Raw genomic sequence first — 21,359 nt, 5'->3', positions numbered from 1 at the left:
CGAACTTGCACACATGGGTCATAGCAGAGTCACCAACATGCCCACTGTGTTCCAAGTGAGGAACCCTGGAGCACATCTTTAGCTGCTGTACAAGGGCACTTGGAGATGGACGGTACCGATGGAGACATGACCAGGTCCTGAAGTCCATCGCTGAAGCCATCAGCATAGGACTGGAGTGGGCAAAGCGGCACCTACCCTTCAAGAAATCCATAGCTTCATCAGGGCAGGGGAGCAGCCAGCTCCCACCAAAACAACATCTGCAGGCATTCTGACCTCGGCAAGGGACTGGCAGTCGTTGGTCGATCTCGAGCGTCAGCTGAAGTTCCCCAGCCATATAGCAGTTACCACCCTGCGACCAGACATTGTCCTTGTGTCTGAGTCCACCAAGCAGGTTGTGCAACTGGAGTTGACAGTCCCATGGGAAGACCACTTGGAAGAGGCCTTTGAAAGGAAGCTCTCCAAGTACGCGGGACTGGTCAGTGGGCTGGATGGAGAGCGAGGTGCGTCCCGGTGGAGGTTGGATGTAGGGGATTTGTGGCCCGATCCTTAGCCAGAGCCTACAGCAGTTTGGGCATCGAGGGAGAGAGGACAAGGAGAGCTATCTGCAATACCACCGATGCAGCAGAGAGAGCCTCAAGATGGCTATGGCTTAAGAGAGGAGACCCATGGAGTCATGGTAGCTAGCCATTTGGACACAAGCTGGGGTCTGATCAGCCCTGGCTGGGTTACCTGGAGGAGGGTATATGATGGTGAAAGACCCAAAACACCCGATGATTCCAAGAACATCACTGATGATGTGTCCAGATTAGGCATCTGCAGATGTATGGACACAGTGAAATAAGCTAAATATTCAGCCGTGACATTATAAGTCTTTTAGATAAGAGTAAGATACGCTTTTTTGTCCCCCAACCAACAATTACTGGCACTTCTCTCCCCAACTCTCTCCAACATTTCCACCCTTTTTTATTCCTGCAACAAGTCACCTTTTGCGAGATTTCATAACAAGACTTCTCATATGTGAGACTTGAACACAAAACAGAACGGAACAAGCAAAAGGTACAGAAAGATGTTTCATTTCTTTGTAGGGATCTTACCCATAATGTTTGAAGCTGCTCATAATAACTAACTGAGCCTTTGTGGCAAAAACAAACACTTTTAATTGATGTTGATTGAAGAAGCGAGATGCGACACGAGATATGAAATCCCTCTAGCGTGTTCTGGGTCTGCCCTGGGAACTTCTACCATTTGGAAGTGTCTAGAACACCTCTAATGGGAGGTGCCCAAGAGGCATCCTGATCTGGTGCCTGAACCACCTCAACTTACCCTTTTCAATGCAAAGGAGCAGCAGCTCTACTCCGAGCTCTCTCCAGATGTCCGAGCTCCTTACCCTATCTCTAAGGCTAAGCCCAGCAACCCCACGGATGAAACTCATTTCGACCACTTGTATCCGCAACCTCATTCTTTCGGTCACTGCCCAGAGCTCATGACCATAGGTGAGGGTTGGGACGTAGATGGACCAGTAAATCGAAAGCTTTGCCTTTTGGCTCAGCTCCCTCTTCACCATGACAATCTGGCGCAGCGCCTGCATCACTGCAGATGGCACGCCAAATGCTCTATTCTACCCTTACTCGTGAACAAGACCCCCAAGACACTTGGACTCCCTCGCTTGGGGCAGTAACCCACTCCGAACCTGGAGTGGGGGCTTTAGTTGTTAAAAGTTACTTTGATATAATTCCCTTTATGTCCTGCCTGATCACTTGGTGTCCCTGTCCTCCCCCTTATCCCTTGTTAGAGCAATCTTTTCAGCCGTATAATAGCCTGGGGTAATCAGTTTGTGTGTGTGTGTGCGTTCTGTGGGTTAGCGTAGTGCCTCCCTCCAGGGAAAGTGTTGAGGGATCAGATGACTTTTAAAACTTTCCTCTCAGACCTCCCTCTGTCTGTCTGACCTCCGGCTCCTGTTGATGTTGTTTCGTGCCCTTTAAGACCCAGGAGGGCTTCCATGTTTTGACACATACCACCACACACACACACACACACACACACACACACACACACACACACACACAGGCACACACACGCATCAACACATAGTGTATGTGAGCATATCATTAGCCTGACGTCCTCTGACCCTGTAAATGCTCTAAGTCATTCCATTAGCACATAAACCCCTCGGGGATGCAGTAGATTGTTCCTGTATGTAATGCCTCAATCCAAATGGTGTTCTGGAACACATTCTATATTTAGGATGCAGTGTATGTATTTAATCTGATCCCCATGTGAGGTTTAACACAAGTGCACTCACTGACCTAGGAGTTACATCACAGAAATATTTACATTGTTGCTGATAGCATGTAATTTATAAACACAGTAAATGTTCTCTTTTGACGTCTTTCTAAATATCACAGCTCTGAATAAAAAGCAAGCCAGTGTCTTTCAAGACAAAAGTTAATTATCATTTGTGTCGGTTGAGAGAAAAAAAGCCAAAATTCCAGACACATGCCACCATGTCTTTAACTGCCTGGAAAACACGAGGTCAGGCACTGGGTGCTACTCTTGTACCTTTTCTGTGCCAGCTTTTAAGAGTGCGGGTAAGCAACCCTAACAAGCATCATATAGCCTATTTACCTGAAATCCTGAGTGCAGAGCTGATCTTCTTCCAGGCGCTGTTTATAAGTGTGTAGACCTATCGTCCTTGGGACAGGACAATAGTGGTTTCGAACACTCGTCTTCCATGCAGAAGGCCCAGGGTTCGAATCCTACTGGGGTCGACGTCAGCAAAGGCATGCGGTCGCAAGAGATTCCCATTGCCGAATCAAACGGGATCAGATTCCTTAAGGAGGGGTCAGGATAAAAGAGTAACTCCGGACTCTGAGCCAAGTCCTCAACTAGGGCGAGTGTCAAGCCCGTTGTAGACGGGAGGTTCCAGATGTAAAAACGGATTCATAGTCCTATTGTCCTTGGGACAGATGTAACGCTCTGACAGCCCTGCTCTAACATGACTAACTTCTTCTCCATATTAATCACAGACTGATACTTAGGAAGGGAAAGATATCTGTCGGCTGTGATTGGTTGGTTGTCATCACATGACATGTGGTGTGCACTACACTGCGCTGCCTTCCAAAATTTGACCTCAATTTATCTCAGGGTGCAACCAGCACGCCCTGAAAAATAGGCATTCGGGAATGAGTGACGTCATCCCTCTGGCACATATCTACATTAAAGACAATTCATTTGAGGGTGCAAAAAATGTGGCATGTGTACAGCCCCTACCACAACAGCATCAGCCTCTAGTGTGACATATAACAGATGTGTCAGCAGCGCTTTCTATACAATAACAATGGCATTAACAAAGCAGTAACAATCATTTACCCACCCTGTTAAATGACAACTGATTTCATCCTCCGCTTGGAAGGTAAGGAGCTCCTGGACCTCATTGTTTTCCAAATTTGGCCTCTGTTCTTCTTTGCGTTAGCTGCTAACTGCTACTTGCTGCTTTTTAAATCCCCTAGAGTGGGTTGTACATATAACACATCATCAGAACGTCACACCCACCCTATCCATGATCCCATTCTGCCGGCTGTCCCTTTAACAGAGTAATGATTCTGCACTGTTACGACCTCCGCGGCACGCTTAAAGGCAAAACAACTCTGCTCCCCCATTCTGCGATTGTACATTTTATACAGAATGGCGAGGTGGCAAACAGTTCCTGCCTGGAACAGGCAGTGTCAAAGGGGCTTGTGTCTCAGTGTCATACTATGTAGCTTTTGAGTATGTGGTATGTTCACACACTAGAATGTGGCTGTATATTGATTGTACGTGTCTTGATTCCAATAGAATATTCAAGGCCCCTTGTACTGTGTAGCGCCTCCAGTCATTTTCATATGCTGTGTTCGAAACCGCATACTACATACTACATACTGCCATACTACATACTACATACTCAATCAACAGACAGTATGCAGACCGTTTACACTGTAGCATACTATATGATAACCCACAATGCATTTCGCTCCTGCCCGAGCCGAAATCAGCCGGCCTTAAGCTGATTTCATTTAAGCTCTAAACTCTGTAAATATATAACTTTAGCAACATTTGAAACATTTTTAGGTGAGAAAGTAGCCGTTTAGATCCACAACGTGTTGAAAATCTGACCAAATACCAGCTGTTTACAATTTTGTTCGGACGATTTCGGCGCTACTCAAGCTAGCCATAGTGAGCAACGCACTTCCGGTTATTTTCACAAAATAAAACACCCGTTGCCCTTTCTTATACAGAAAACCATAACGATAAAATTTGTGCTTTTACTTTGAAAACGGGAGGCGAACCTACCCTTGATGTAGCTAGCTTGAAACCGCCGTTTTGACCGATCTCGTCCCGTTAACGGAATTTGACCGTTCAAAATGCCTCACCGGAGAGTCTTGTCAGCTCTGAGACGAAGATTGGCCCGCCGTCTTCGGTACATCATGCTCGCAATCGACTTGGGATTGTTCTCAGATGTAAGTTTCCTTTTTAATCAACTATAAATCTAATCATAATATACAACGCAATATAACATACCTCACAGCCTGAAAATTGGAGGGAAAAATGTACATCATTGAACAACAAAGTCGTTGTGAATTGAATGATTTCATAAAGTTTCATAAGTTATAATATACAGTAGTAATAAATATAAATAAATAAATAACTTTTTCTTCTTTTTTCTTTTGTCCTGTTCGCGGCAAGGAAGTGACGATCGATGACGTCACGTTACATTGCATCTTGGGTAATTTGAGTGTGAGTAGTAAGCTCATGATGTATACTCAACATTTCTGGCGAATCTTGTATGCATCCGGGAACTTCTCGCATACTCAAAATCGCATACTGCGCAGTGTAAACAGACTACATACTCAAAGAGTTAGTATGAGTAGTAGGTAAGTATGCGGTTTCGAACAGACCCAGACTATTCATTTCATTTGTTTGGATAAACATTCTATGTTGCTATGGCAATGCCTTTTGTGTACTAATGTGCATAACAGAGCAGCCTCATATATCATATGCTAACCTTCACTATGGATGAGATACAGAGATTTTTTAATGTACATTAGGCAGTAGACTTTTTCAACCCAAGAGTACTATTATATTAAATGTTTATTATTCTGATTTTATTCTGTTTTATACAACTGACAAAACTATAGTAAGCATAGTCACAAAAAGTAAGTTTGCATAACAATAAAACAACCGTTGGGGTTTTATTCATTAGATTAATTCACAAAAATGTTACTAGTTCAAGCTGAGTGAATTTTAAGAACATGTCTTGACAAACTACTTCAAATTGTCTCTGCACTTAGAGACTGTAAATTTTAATTTAAACAGGCCATTGCAGTTCCCATATTTAATTTTGCCCCACATTCAAATAACAGTTCGACTTTGAAATGAAAAAGCGACTACTACAGCAGCCAATTCCCAGTACGTTTAGCCAACAAGTTTAGATGGAAACTTTTCTGCTTGCTTGCTTGCTACATGTATTTTACAAGTGTTGTTTCACTGCACACAGACACTTTCTGTTAAGCTATTATGACAGACTCATGTCGGAGAGAAACTTGTCATCTGCAGTCAGCAGTCTGGAATCTTACTGTTACTGTGGCAGTAAATATACTTAAAATCAACGTCACACCCATAAGCTGAGCTAACTTTTTTAAGTACCCCCTGGTGATTGCAGATGTACCCACTGGGGCACAATTATAATGGAAATTTGCGGTGTCTCTTCTTTATGCTTTTCCCAAACAATGAGCACACCATCTTAGGAAAGCTGGACTCACCAACACAGAGATTTTCCTCTGAAGTCCATTTTCTCCATCTGTTGTGAAGTTGTTTTGCTGTGAGAGATTACTTCAGCAGCATTGACAGATGGAGATGATTGACACCTCAACATACCACAGCGCTCACCACAGGCTGCTTTTAAATCATAAGAAATCCCTATTTTCCTGTTGGCATTTCCTTGACCCCTCAATACCGCAACATTCGGCAATGATTGAGGTCTGAGAGGGCTTACAGTGATCAATGCTAAAGGATTAGTGAGGAAACATCCAACAGAAGATGTGCTGTGCGGTATTAACATACCATGAAGAGATTCCTACGCTTCTTTTGAGTATCTAGTTGTGAGCTGTTTCCCTCCCTTTTCCTCTTCAGACCACTTCGAACTGATGCATCTGCTCTCAACTAAACTGAAGTACCAATCTAGACACAACAGTTTCCTCTTTGGTGACATATTTGAAATGCAGAGTGGCGATCATGCACAAATTACCTCAGCGTGTTTTGGCCGCATATTTACAGGCATATGTTGTACTTGTCAGTGGAGCTGTTTTTATGTCTTTTGGAACGAGTCCAGGTCAGGGTGCATCTTTCAGTGATGTGCAGCTGAAACAGGTGCTCCTCAAATCAAGAACGAATGATACTGCAGCAAACTGATGACTTTGCAGCTCTTTTAAAGGGAACCTATTGTGCTCTCCTTATTTTCTGTCTTATATATGTCATGTTTTAATGTTGGATGTACTGCAAGTGTTTCAGTATGTAGCCTACACTGCTACATGTAGCTACATGCTAACACCATGGAAGCATGTAATCTTGGTTGCCGATGTTGTTAATTTCTCCCCAATTCGAGATCATACTCCTTCTGGAACATGTCAGATTGTGAAGATTTTGGTTTGGAAGCTTTTATTGGTGAGTTTTCTCAATAGAAAGTCATTCCCCGGCTGCAAGTACACTGCTACATTTAGCTACATGCTAACGCTAGGGAAACATGTAATCTTGGTGGCCAATGTTGTATATTTCTCCCTGTTTTCAGGTCACACTAAGATTTTGGTTTCAAAGGTTTTATTGGAGTTTTTTCACAGTAAAAAATGCCGATTTCTAACTTAAAGAGACAGGTGCTAAAACAGAGTGTCTCAGACAGAAGGTGAACACAGGTGTTCCAGCACAGACAGTAAAAGGAAATAAAGTGTTTTCTGACCATTAAAGTGTGTAAACATGTTCTAATAGAAACCCAGAACACAAGCATGAGCCTGAGAATTGGCATAATAGGTCCCCTTTAATCTTTCTTCATCAGAGTCAAAATTTCACTCGGTTAAAACTTGAGTCTTAAATGTTTTTGCTTTCAAAACTTTATGGAGTCAAATCTCAAGTAAAACAAGTCTCACAGCACTCAAGTCAAAGCCAAGTCTTGATTTCTTAATTTGTATGATTTATTTCTGACTCAACTTTTGATTTTCCACAGCTCTGCTCATCAGTGGCTGAATTAACCACAGTGACAGTTGGCAGGCCTTGTGTGCCCACGCCATGTCTCAGTGGAGTCAGCACCGGAAATAATCTTAATTTCTTCACTTTTCCACTAATTTATTCACACCTCCCCTTAACGACCCAAATGGCTTTAAGGGGATGAAATCAGTGAGGTGGATTGTAGCCTTCATTTAGATTCACCTGGCTGGGCTAAATTAGAAAAACAGCAGATGGATGTAATTATTTATTCTCTTTGTGTTATGCATTTTAAAATGTATAATTACTCTCTTCATCATTATCACACCCTGCAGACATCTTTATTAGCTTGACAACATCTGTCAGCAAACCTCTGTAAAACTGCCTTAAAGAGATTATGCAACTGTTGAAAGAGGAAATGACACAGACCTCCACTTAAAAGTTGCATTTACAAGCAATAAAACTTGCTGTTGCTCAGTTCGGCACACTGAGGTGTTTTACTGCTACAGCCTTATTTGGTCTGGTATGACCAGTAGCTTATGTTACCTAATGTTAGCTAATGTTAGCAAACTTTAGACGCTACTGCAGCTGACTTTTTTAGGCTATTGTTACACGTTGTTGTAGCACTGACCATTGTTCCTGTTACATATAGCCGCAGTGGCTATTGTGCAAAAGTTGCAAAGACCAGCTTTAAAGATGTAGTATGTAAATTTTCCGCATTCAAATGTCAAATAACTACGAGACCAGTGTTATATATTTTATTGAGTTGTCTATTTCATTTTCCCAGATGTTTCTTACAATGTTTAATCAACGACACGGTTTGTGTCATTTCTCAGTGAACGTTTTGTGCATAAGTTAGGGTTGTGCTTGTCTGCCAGAAACTGTCACTTTCTTGACTTTTTATCCAGTTTTAAGCCACATTTTTATCATACACTGTTTAGATCTTGGTTATTTTTCAATTAGTGTCTTAACCGATGAAGAATTTTAGTCATTGGATGCCTGGATCTTAAGTTATCAGTAAAACAAACTGAGCAAGTGTGAGCGGCAGCTCGGCTCCTGCCTTACTGAACAGCCTTGGAGAAACACGTATTTTGATGTGAAACTGCTTTATTCAGCGTTATAACCAGTTCAAATCACTGGGTCGGTTTGTTTTTGAGAGAAGGAGACCTCTGTGAATAATTCGTCGCTGAGTAAAAACCTCCATAACATCTGGATTTTGAGATAAGAATGAAAAAATGGGAGCACACATTTACTGGGACTGGGCTAGCAGCCCCTTTGCGATGAACCAAACAGCATTGAGAAAACAAATCTTTTTAGCATGAAACTGCTTTATTCAGAGTTTTAACCAGTTTAAATCACTGGGTCGGTTTGTTTTTGAGAGAAGGAGACCTCTGCGGATAATTTGTCTCCGAGTAAAAATGTCCTTAACATCTGGATTTTGAGATAATAAAGAAAAAGCCAGAGCAGACATTAACAGGAACTGGGCTAGCAGCCCCTTTGCAATGAGCCGAACAGCATTGGGAAAACAGAGATTTTTAACATGAAACTGCTGTATTTAGTATTTTGACTAATTTTATTCACCTGGTCCATTTGGTTTGAGGAATAAGAAACCTTTGCAGATAATTCGGCTCCTGGTAAAAACCTCCTGAACAATAAACACTGAAGGAATCCTTGCTGGTAGGGACTAACGGCAATAACAGTCAATCTGTCTTTTGTTATTGTTTTAATTGAGAGAGCCCGAGTGGCAGAAAATAACATATTGTACATTTAAATGAAATGCATGGAGTTTGAATTGGAAGACAAATACTGTATGTTAGAGGTGTCAGGTATTAAATATGTTTCCTGTCAGAAAAATCACCCAATTAATCTTTTAGGAGAAAAGGAGAATTAGCCTACTATAGGTAAAATGATCACATCCTGACTCATCGAGGCTCATTTATCTATCATTCTGTTTGCCTAAATTAAAATCTGCTGTGCAGTTTGATCCCTTTTCATCTCACTTTTGAACTCTGGTGTTTGAGCTGCTAAGGGACTGTATAAGCATTATTGGCGTAGGAAGTATTAATATTGTATTTGAGACCTAACCTTGACTATACAAACCTGATATGGACCCTCCCTAGCATTATTAATATTTTATTTGGATCCTAACCTTGACTTTAAAAAAGAAAAAAGGACTGCAGTCCAAGTACCGTCCCCTCTTACTATCACTACTCCATTTTGTGACGACCCCCTCCCTTTAATAATTTGTGTACGGTCCCTATCCTGCAGCTTTAATTTAATATTTACAGCGGCTATTTCTCCACAACATCACATTTACTCTGTTGACCATGTGTAATAAGTGTAGAGGAATTCATCCTGCTGTTATCAGCACTGAAACAAACAGAAAATGTGTGTGGGCAAGACAGAACAACAGGTGAGTGATACATATCACTGCAAAGACATATAGTCTTTGGATTGAACGGAAACAACAAAGCAAAGCACTTTCAAAGTTGTCTTGCTGTGAAACTTTCAAACAGTACAGTCGGATCAAGTTGATTGACACCTCCAGAAACCAGGTGGAGTTTTACATTCCTCCCTCTCCCTCAGCAGTCCTTCACAACCGGCTGCTTTTGAATTATAAACAATCCTGTGTTTCCCCTGTTGGTGTTTCCTTGACCCCTCTAAAGGTTCTGCACAGCTACATGCTGCTTTGATTGAGGTCTGAGAAGGCTTACGGCGATCAGTGCTGAAGGATTAGCAACAAAACATCCAGCAGAAGATCCTTGCAGCCATTCTCTGGTGTAATAACACACTCTGTTTGACTCAGAGCTGGTTTCAATCCATCCAGGTGTGTAGGTCCGGCAGAATTGCATCTTATTTTGTTATTGGGAATCCAGAAGAGTGAGAAGGAAAAAAGGAGCAAAGGAAGAAAATGGAGTGAGAGAAGGAAACAAGAAGAGAGTGAACAAGGACGGAAGAAGGAAACATGAAAGGAAGGAAATGGGGGTGGGTGAAGAAACAAGGAGGAAGGAAAGAAAATGAGGACAAGAAGGAAACAAATAGAGGGAAATGAAACAAGTAAGGAGGGAAGGAAACAGGAAGAGCGTGAAGGGAATAAGGGGGGAGAAAGAAACAAAAAGGGAGGAAAGAAAAAGAGGACGAGAAGAAAACAAAATTTGGGACAGGAAACAAGAAGGATGGGAAGGAAACAGGAGAAGAGTGAAGGATATAAGGAGGGAGGGGAATGAACAAGGAGGGAAGAAGGAAACAAGAAGAAATGAGGGGGGAGAAAGAAACAAGAAGGGAGGAAAGAAAATGAGGGAAAGAAGGAAACAAAATGAGGGCAAGGAAACAAGATAGGAGGAAAGGAAACAGGAAGAGTGAAGAAAATAAGGAGGGAGGGTAATGAACAAGGAGGGAAGGAGGAAACAAGAAGAAAGGAAGGAAAAGGGGGGCAAGGAGGGTGAAAAGGAAACAAGAAGGGTGGGAAGGAAACAAGGAGCAAATGAAGGAAACAGGACAGAAGGACACAAGTTCGGAGCAAAGGAAACAAGAAGGGAGGGAAGGAAATAAGGAACAAATGAAGGAAACAGAGAGAAAGAAGAGAGTGGAGGAAACAAGCAGTGAGTAGAGTAAACAAGGAGGCAAGAAGGAAAACAGAGGAAATCACAATAATGAGAAGGAAGGAAAGGAAACAGGAGGAAGGAAATAAGAAGGAAGGAAAGGAAACAGGAGGAAGGAAACAAGAAGGGTAGGAAGGAAACAAGAAGGAAATGGAGTGGAAAAAAAGAAACAGGAAGAGAGTAAAGGAATTAAGCAGGGAGGGGAGTGAACAAGGTGTGAAGAAGGACACAAGAAAGGAGGGAAGGAACATAGGAGCAAAGAGAGGAAACAGAGCTAGAGAAGGAAACAAGAAGAGAGTGAAGGAAACAAGGACGACGGGGAGTTTAAAAGGAGGGAAGAAGGAAATGAGAAGAAAGGAAGGAAACGGGGGGAGGGAGGGAGGGAGGGGGCAAGAAGGGAGGAAAGAAGGAAACAAAATGGGGGGAAAAGTAAACCTGAAATGAGGGAAGGAAAAAGGAAGATTTAAGGAAATAAGGAGGAAGGGAATGAACAAAGAAGGAAGGAAAGAAACGAGGAAGGAGTGAAGGTAGCAAAAAGAGAGCAAAAGAAACAAGAAGGGAGGGAAGAAAACAAGGAGCACAGGAATGAAACAGTGAGAGAAGGAAATAAGAAAAGAGTGAAGGAAACAAGGAGGTTGTCTCAATCAGAGAAACCATTGATGGACATACATGTGATATCCGAGGAGTCAAACTTCTTTGTGGCACTTTTTATGTTTTAATTCTGATGTCTCCGTTGTCACTAAAGTAGCTGAAGTAAAACTTTACGCCCTCTGTTCTTGTCTCCTTATTCCTTTTCTCATTCCCTCCATCACTTCTCCACGAGCTTCAAAGCGTGAGCATATGAAACAACTTCCTCCGTTCCCCCGTCATATCTGTGACGCCTCACACTTCATTTACTGGTGTCGGCTCTCGGGTTCACAGAGGTGTGCGGCGCTCACGAGGGAGCAACATTTTTACGAGCAGCTCACACCCTGATGATTCTGCAGATCCCCCTCTGCTGGTACAATAATCTTCCTCCAGCAGCACCGGCCCTCCAGCCGGGCCACGCTGCGACCTGCCACAGAGCCAGCATGTCTGCTTACCACATCATTGTGTCGGATGTGTGCTGGCTGGATTTACAGAGCGGGGAGAGGCGCTTTGGCTTCAGCAGATAACTATTGTCACCAGAGGGAATGGAATCTGCTGCATTTTAAAATTTAAACAGCGCAGCGTGAAGTACAACCTGTGTGTGGCTGCCAAAAGGCACATTGTGAATTATGTCACAAGAAGTTACCCATCAGGCACTGCTCCACCTCCAAGGGTTGGTCCATGGTAATTACAAAAACATATATTTTCTCACTTACAAATGGTGGCATCCAGCCATGTAGGTGGCTCCGGCTTCATTTCTGATTACTGCCTCCAATATATTAGAGGAGTGTTCATTAAAAAATGTGCAACAGTTGCAGTACTCCAGTGATCCACAGACATCATTAAGAACATCATTAGAACTACTTTCTACCAAAGAAATAGTCCCAGTGGCAACGAGGTCTGTTCATCTGGATAGAGATATTGCGACTGAATGTTTTAAATTGAACTCCTGACTGCATCAACTTGAAATCCCAGAGAGAGATAACCCAGGCTGCTTGAACATTGGAAGTGTCTCACATCAGATACTTCTGGACTTACAGACCCTTTTACTCTTAGTGAACAGTATGATGTTTTCTGGTGAGCGGGGCTTAGCTGGAGGCAAAACAATTCTCCACGGACATTAGCTAGCACTAGCTAGCAAGTTCTATTGGCTTGTTTTAGACAATGAAGAAAGATGATGCGAGTGGTGCATTCAAAAATACTCATTCCGAGTGCCGGAGAACACTCTGGCAGACTGGACCGTTTGGAAATTTGGAGAGCTGTCTGAATGCACCGTTCCTTATCCAGAGCACCGCACTCTTAGAGTGGTCATTTCATCTTATCACATTTAACCATAGTTGTCTCCGTTTTTGTTGACGGGCAGTGTTTTGAGCCATAACTCCTTCTATTCTGGCTCCCAATAACACAACAAGACAACATTTTAAGACTCCTATGTAGCCTACAGCCCTGTGGTGGAGAGTCGTGTTTTGCCTCCAGCTAATGAAATGACGTCATTGTTGACATGGGCCCTAAAAGTGTCTATACTTGCTATTTTGAGTGCATTCACATTGGAAAATATGGCAAATGCAGTGCACTATTACGCCCTTTCCACCATTGTGGTTCTGTCTTGGTTCCTGAACCATTCAGAGCATTTCATTTGGTTTGATACCTGAAAAGCTGGTTCCCTGTTGGAACCAAAAAATGTAATTTTTTTTCTTAACTTGAAATACGAACTGTGATGCTCTCAATGGGCGTGTCATATTCTACAGGTTGGAAAGACAGGAAGGAAGGCAACAAGAGAGACTTTGAGAAATCATTTTTAAAAAAAGAGCATGCAGTGGTTAATAATTGGTCCATGCTTGTTTTGTATGTTTGTATCAAACAAACATCTGTAATTTAATCAGGACTACTTTAGTCAAAGTAAACTGGTATGGCTCTGTTTTGGGGCCTCTCTGCCTTTCCTAGGCCTACGCAGAAATCCACATGCCTACATGGAAAGCCAAATGGGAGAGAGCAAACCTCCCTGCTCTTCCATGCGCCTACATGGAAAGCCCAAGGCAGGGAGAGCAGCAGCAAAGACCCCCCCCCCCAGGAACAGAACAGAGCAGCATCAATGCCAAACAGAAATGACACTGATAAGTCAGACAAAGCATACAAAAGGAGGGGCTGGGGTGGAGGCAGGTTGCAAAGCAGTATGCAGAGGAAGCAGCAACAGTAGGCAGGCCAGAGCAGTTTAAATAGGGCAGAAGTCATAATTCCACGGTTTGGCTACTATGAAAATTGGCTTCAAAACTCAGTAGTGGGAAGTAAGTACGGAGTGTACGCAGTGTTCTACGTGTCATTGTACTATGAGGAGTATCTGATTTGAGACACAGCGCTACACTTTCTGCAATTTGGATGAACCAGCCCTTTAAAGTCTCCTCCACGCACTATTAAAGACAGTATGAATGAATCATGACTCGACCCAGACCGCTGGACAGTCTCATTAGTCACAACGATTTCCACATCACAGGTTATTTAGACATTCACAGAGGTAAAATGTTTACAATCTATACAAACAAATTCATCCTCCTGGGCAACGTCTGTGCAGTCGATTGCAACGATTGCATTAAGGGAGCTGCCACTGCTCCAAATTGCGTTTTGATGTCGACCTGGTCACCAGCTGCGCGGGAGAAAATGATGTACCTTGCACTTAAATGAATTACGGCAGCTCACACTGTGGGCATGACACAGCTCAGAGATGTCCCGACTGTGAAACGCTCCTGTTGCCAGGAGCTTGAGAGCTGGGAAAAACCTGGAGTCACTTTTCTCCTCAGTGTCTGCTGCGCTGAAACAGATCCCAGGTCAGACTCACACTTTGAACAGAAAAGCTCTTTGAAATCAGAAGCGGCACATTACTGGGTGTTATTATCATAGGCTAGAAAATCAGCTCCGTCCTCCAAAGGCTTGCTCTCACCTCAGTCTTTTGTCAGGCAGTGTCCTCTAACAGCACCAGAGCAACTATCATAACACCGTGAGCGTCCATTACACATTGATAGATTTGAACAATTTGGATTCATAACAGCTGTAGCTCTCATTTCCAATCTAATATGTGTTATTCCACAAATCATTGTTTACGCTCATGATAATAAAAAAAGATTGAGTCTTCACAGGATGCCCATTTTTTCAAAATTGGTGGATAATGGAATGTTTCTGAAATGTGTTTGGGGTCGGTCATGGGGAAATGATTAAGCCTTTTCCAGCCATGATTTTCAGACTATTACACTAAAATGACCCGCTTTGTTTGCAGGAATTTAACCATAAAATTAAGTAGAAACAGGTGGTTTCCCCCTCCCTGATTCGTGGTTATTACCTTCATGCTTCATGGTTTAATCACTCTGTTACCAGGCAAGAAATGACACTATTTGAAACTTCTTTTTTAATATTACCATAAAACAAAAGAGGGGATGTTTTGGATGGTGACTGAATGAGTTAAGCCTTGTTTTCTTGTCATTATTGATGTTTACTTCTCTGCATTTTCTTGCAGTTGTAAAGATATTAAATTGATTTTATGCCAGACAACCATAACCATAATATTGACTCATCATTATTAGCAAATTGCCCTGTTATTAACTCATTATTCTATTTTTTTTCTTAGTAACATTCCAGCATCTTTATATTACCACCATGAATTAAGTATTTCTGGGCATTTGTGCACAAGAGGATGTGAGAAAGACACATGCAATAAAGGTTCTCTTGGCAGTGTCGATGCAAATATAAAGTGATTATTCAACATTTACTGGGAACAAGCCCTCCCAAGTTTAGGGGAGACTCCTGGGTACAAGAACCCATTTTCATTTTGATATCTTGAGGTGAGAGTCCAAGCGAGGGACCCATTTAAATATGGCCTTGCCAATTGTTGCCTCGACAAAATGAAGCCTTAGTTTGGAGCATTATTTAGGCCCTGATCACACAGGATGCATTTTAGCAGCTGGAGGCAGCTTTTTCTAATTGTTTTTAATGAGAATTAAGCTTTTTGCTTGCTTCAACTCAAAGCGGAACAATGCCCCACGACCTCTCCGCCTTTTCCCCATTGTCCAATCAGATGATTTGAGAAGTGGGCCTTCTGTGGTGGTCACCACAACAAGTTTACAGTTGGTAAACAATGGAGGAGAAACTGGTGGTAACTGTTGCTGGATACCCAGAGCTATACGGCCCGACGATAGACAGCAGGTTGTCAAAGTGCCCCGAGTCATCCTAAAATATGCCTGGAGACGGCCATCAGCAAGGAGAAGCTCCTGGACCAACTGGTGGCACTCCCTGTGATCCACCCTCTTTATTAGGGTCTCATGTACCCACACAGATCTCTGTTTCCCTGTGCCCAACAAACTGTTTGCTGACAGCCTCTCACCCTCAACCAGAGCTACAGCAAGTACCCTCTGCCTCAACATTTTAGGAACTAGATACTAATTACTGTGAAATAAACAAAATAAACAGTACACTGATTGTGACCTGTGTGATCAGGGCCTTAGGTTGCCTTCTTCCACAAGATATCACTATGTAGGAGAGATGGGACCAAGTCACACATGTGCAAGTCTCAAGTAAGTCTCAAGTCTTAACCTTCAAGTCTCAAGTCATTTTTTCTTGGGCAAGTCAAGTCAAGTCAAGTCACAGGTTATGTCAAGTCAAGTCAAGTCCTGTAATAGGTCAAGTCAAGTCCAAGTCAAGTCACCTTATTATTGTAATTTTACCTGCAAAATCTGATCTTAATAAAGTGAAAAGACAAGATATAAGTAACTGTCAGTAAACACTGACTTCATCGGTGCAATGTTTACTTTGCAGGGACGACCCCCATGCGTGTGCGCACACACACACACACACACACACACACGCACACTAACCAAGGCAGCGGCCAAAATCACCCATTTAGCTCATTTAACCCTGTGTTGCTCGTTCATAAAATGTACAGCCGGTCTTGTGATGAACCGGTCGGAATGTTCGCTCACGTTTTCTGGGGTTAATGTTAGCAAATAAATTAAAAAACAAGTTCCACCAAACCGACCCACAAAAGAACTAAACTAACATTATAAGGAAAAATACAACAAATGACAACAGGAAGCAGTGAAAAATAATAATAAATCTAATAAAAACCAAGAAATTCTTGAAACACAGTGTGGAGAAAAAAGAATACAAGGGAAAAAATATATTATAAAAAAGGGGGGAAAATATATATCCTATTGTTGAGCATTTGCTGATATGTTTACCCTATGATTGTCTTCATGTTTATGCCCTGTTGTTATTCATTATATTTCCATTGTTTTTTGGCATAGTACCTGATTGTTATCTTGTATTTGCATAACGATGAGCATCAACATCAGTCTATCAGAAGAAACTCTGGATCCAAACAAAAACGGCAAATTGATAGAGAAAAGTTCTCAACAAACTAATATAAATAAAACACATTAATTCCTTTTACTCTCTCTCCGTCTCTAGGCGTGTCAATGCCTATTCCAGTGATCGGCCTCCACAACGAGGACAAGGTCTTTGTCAACGGCAGCTGTGTCCTCAACGAGGAGCGCTTCATGCTCATTGGCTCCTTCGTGGCCTTCTTCATCCCACTGGTCATCATGGTGGTGACATACTGCCTCACCATACAGGTAGTCATATCTGAGTGTGCCTTCTGAAACTCTTTATGTCTTCACTCCACAACCCCCTGCCTCTTTCACCTCATTCTTCATTCACTTCCTGTCCTCTCCAGGTGCTCCAGAGGCAGGCCACCGTCTTCCTGTACGAGGCAAAGACTTCCTCCCAGCAGCCTTTGCACACACCAGCAATGACAAACACATTGCAGCCTCCACCCAGCACCTTCCACCTTCCTCAGATCAACACACTCTCTCCTTCAGACTCACAAGGTAAGAACTGAGCAGGCTTTTAGCTGATGAGAATTGGTTCATTTCAACAGAACAGTCACCCATAAAATATTTTTAATCGAGGAATTTATGTGAATTTATTCAGTCTGAACCCATCAGCAGCACCCATATGTTTTATCACTATTAAATGAAGGATGAAAACAACTGTTGATGGTGGTGGTTATAACCTTTGACGAGCCTTATGTTGGTATTTTATCTTGTTTTCCTCCGCTGGAGATTGTAACCACTCCACACACACTCGTATAAATCCACAAATGAAACCACGCAGAAGCAGTTTGTGTCCAAGAATCGCTGCATATTTTTATTTCCATTTAAATAAAGAAAGATGGTCCCACCGCAGCTCAGCACCAACAGTATGCTCTGTGTATGCATCGTATCAGCTAATTCACCAGCAGTATATTGTGGTTGTGGCGCTGACTAAGCAGACAGCAGCTATCTGTCCGATCAGTCTGGACAACACATGGACAGCTGGCTCCTGATTCGGAGTCGAGCATCAGCTTCAACAGTTGAGATCAAATTGCATGATGAGGCACCTCATCCTCTGGCACAGGGGGGTTCTCAAAGTTTTGATGACTTGGTGCCAAATTGAGGAGCCACCATATGATTAAGGGCCGCAGAGGTCAGGACATGCGGTGTCGGCCACTTTCGCCAAGCCATCCCACATAAACTCTCCATCACTGAGCTGCTTACTGCGACTAGCAACTTCATGAGCTACCTAGAGGCTAGATTGGGTCACTGAAAATACAAGAACCATGATTGAATTTCAGGAATAGGGTATAGGGTATAGAAAATAGGGTAATTGATATCTATGTCAATGTGGAAAGTTAAGGAATTGCATACCAATATAAAAAATAGTCTATTTATTTAAGACATCAAGACTATTTTTGCATTGATCTCAGTCTCTGGACCTTTTTCTGGCTTTCTACCTCAGTAACATTGGTGTGCGGGTATCTCCTCTGCCATCCCTACCCTGATATTCTCACTCTAACTCTTACCAGACTAAGGGCCTGTCCCAATACCCACACTTCCCTGAGCAATACCCACCTGCACTTGGTTGTGCACGTTCACGTTTAGACTAGTGGCGTCCCAAAACAGAATTGAGGTAGTGGAAGTGGTTTCCAACACTTAAAATCCACCCTAGATTCCAAGGGAGTCCCGACCCACACTTTCAACAAGTGAAGTGGAAGATAAAATTTCCCAGTACACCTTGCGAAGTCATATAGGCTACAATTTGATACTGTACAATTGGAATGTTGGCTATACAAAAAACAGATGGTTGGACTAGCGTAGACTCATCAGCAACTCGGTTGAACACAGCGTCAAAATATTTAAACAAATCGACTTACCCGAACACCATCAATCATAACTAGAAGACGTTGTAGGCGCCTCCTGTTTTCAGCATTTCTCCTCCGTTGATTCATCAGACGGAGAAGAATAAACATAGCACACGCCACAACACAAGCGCTGGAGCCGGCATTTTCAGACCTGAATGACTACCGGTATCTTGCGTCGATACTATGTGTGACGTATGCCTGCACGTCGGCCACGCTGATTTGCATGAAGTGGTGTCTCATTTCTTAGGGAAAGATCTCTACCCAAATATTTCTCACTTCCCTCATCAAGGGTTATCTCACAAACGAGGGCACTCAATACCAAGTGGAAGATTTAAGGGGTAGAAATGGGACTGGGCCTAGTTCCTCTTGCCATCCTTTCGTGTTTGTCGACTGTACCAACGCACCCACAACAAACTTTGTGGTTGCCCCAAGTAGGCACAGTTTCACAGCAGCTGAAAGAATATCGGGGTAAGCCAGTCAGAGGCAGAGTGAGGCAGAGTAGGGCTGGTAGTGCCTTGTCCATCCTAGGAGTCCCCCGAGGTCCGATGTTGTACGAGTTAATCCATTTTTCCTGAAACCCCCTTTTCTTCTCAACCATACAGCAGTTTTTCCATGGTGGCTTTTTCATTACACTTCGACATTAAACTGCTGAGTTTTTCTCTGAAAGCTTTAACTTAAGCTTACAGCACTAGCATTGATGACCGAACATAATTCCCCCAACACTCCCAAGGTGCGACAAGTTGTCATTCCTATCCTGATAGATGCTTGTTAGGGGGCGCAGTTTGACGCAGTAGCCAAGTAGTGTATAAAATGTAAGATATTGAAAGTGAAAGTAGTGAAATGACCCCAGAGGAATAAACTATAATGGATGCATTTCATCTCAGGTTTGAGAGGGAGCACAAAAGGGCTGCCATTGACCCGAGGGTCACACTTTGAGCACCTACGGCATCCCGAACAGAGAAAATTGTAACTGAAACATTCCTCTCATGTTTAACCTTTTCCTCTCTACAAGATGCCAGCAGCCTTGTTAACAAAAAATGTGACATGCATTCCCTGGTTTGCTGTCCTAAGTAAAAATCGGCAGCAGTTTTCTTGGTAGCTAAGCTGGAAGGTGTCATGGTGATAACTCCCATCCTTCAGATTTGGGGCTGACAAACTTTTGGCAAAAGCAGAATTTTGCATTTACAGTCTTTTTCTGTTAGTGAATCAAATTGTTTTCTTTTTCATGCAATCACATTTGCTCAACCACAAACCATTTCTGGTAACATAGATCCTTGACCTCTTACCCCTCCCACAGAGCTGAAGCCCCCGCCTCCTCAGAGCAGACGGAACACCTTGAGCTGTCTGAAAGGAGCAGAGCCCAGCATACTGCTCACCACGCCAGACAGCATAAGCATCATTCCCAGCTCGGAGGTGGCGTCTCAGCTCAGCTCGCCGGCCGCGGGGCCAGGGCGGAGCGACACGTCGGGGTGCCACGGGCGACGGGGGATGATGCAGGCCATAAAGAACGAGAGGCGGGCCTCCAAGGTGAGAACGAAGAGTGGAGCTGAGGGCTTGTCAGGTGATTTTAGGTGTTTCAGGGGTCGCAGACACGTAATGTAACGGCTAGGTGATAAACAGATAAATACACTCAGTGGAAGAAGTACTGAACCTCAATATTTGTGTGGATATCTGTTGGCTGTGATTGGTTGGTCCCAGCCACATGACATGCAGTGCGCGCTCCTGCATTCCAATAGTTGAACTCAACCGCCACAGCCTTAAATATAGGTGCTCAGGAACAATGGTGTATGAGTGTGCCTGCCGCACATCTACATTTTTACATTTTGTACACAAACAAGGTATTGAAAACATTTCTGGTATCAGTCCCAAGACAAGAGGTGCAGAGATGGTTATTTTACGGAATACTTCACCTGCAAAATGACCATTTAGGTATCAGTTACTCACCGTGTGTTACCTTTAAATTCATGACGAAAACTTTATTTTTCTTGCATGCCTCCATGGTGGACTGAGAATCCAAAATGGCAAACCTTCTTCATGAATTGAAGCCATTGGGGTCCATGTTTAACAACAGCAAAACTATATCAAAACATCTGTTTACACACTCTCACACAACTCGTGCAGTATAATCTAAGTCTCATTTATCCAGTCATATGCTCAGTACTTCCCTGACACATGCAATGTCCCTAAAATGTTACTATCTAAAACATTCAAATGCATGTGTGTGCCCAGGCACGCTGCTCGGCCATGCATGAAACTGTACTCATGTATTTTAAATCCTAATGGTTTAGTGAGTCATGTTTTTGGTGACCTGAGGAATTAATCTGGAAACGAGTTAGATGACAGTGGATCAAAACAGTGAAGTTGTGGGCCAATAAACTAAAACAAGGTGCTAAGAGTTGCTGTAGAGCTGCAGCGATTTGGTGATAATTCTCTGAGGGTTTGTCAGAACAAGCAACTCCTGTCACATTATACACTGTCATTTGAGCCACAGTTTACATATCGTACTATATAATGACGAAAACTCCATGTTTTTCTCCTCACTGACTTGGTCAATCCATGTGAAATTTGGCACAGTGGTAGAGGGTCATGGGAGGATGCGAATGAAGCAATATTACATCAATTGGCCAAAGGGGGGCGCTATAGCAACTGACTGAAATTGCAAACTTTGAATGGGCATA

At 42.9% G+C, this 21,359-nt stretch overlaps 1 protein-coding gene across 3 annotated transcripts in view; it reads left to right on the top strand.

The window, feature by feature from the left end:
- Positions 1-21,359, top strand: part of htr2cl1 (5-hydroxytryptamine (serotonin) receptor 2C, G protein-coupled-like 1) — a 226,417-nt gene that overhangs the window by 195,702 nt on the left and 9,356 nt on the right. For all 3 annotated transcript variants that reach the window (XM_050066554.1, XM_050066556.1, XM_050066557.1), the window contains 3 exons: positions 16,911-17,074; positions 17,176-17,329; positions 19,979-20,208. In XM_050066554.1, coding sequence (XP_049922511.1) covers positions 16,911-17,074; positions 17,176-17,329; positions 19,979-20,208 — 548 coding nt within the window. The remainder of the gene's footprint in view (positions 1-16,910; positions 17,075-17,175; positions 17,330-19,978; positions 20,209-21,359) is intronic.

The sequence above is a fragment of the Epinephelus moara genome, chromosome 17 (genome assembly GCF_006386435.1).
Source record: "Epinephelus moara isolate mb chromosome 17, YSFRI_EMoa_1.0, whole genome shotgun sequence".
Taxonomy (NCBI): Eukaryota; Metazoa; Chordata; class Actinopteri; order Perciformes; family Serranidae; genus Epinephelus; species Epinephelus moara.
The sequence above is the reverse complement of the archived record's forward strand: the minus strand, read 5'-3'. Positions and strand labels throughout refer to the sequence as shown.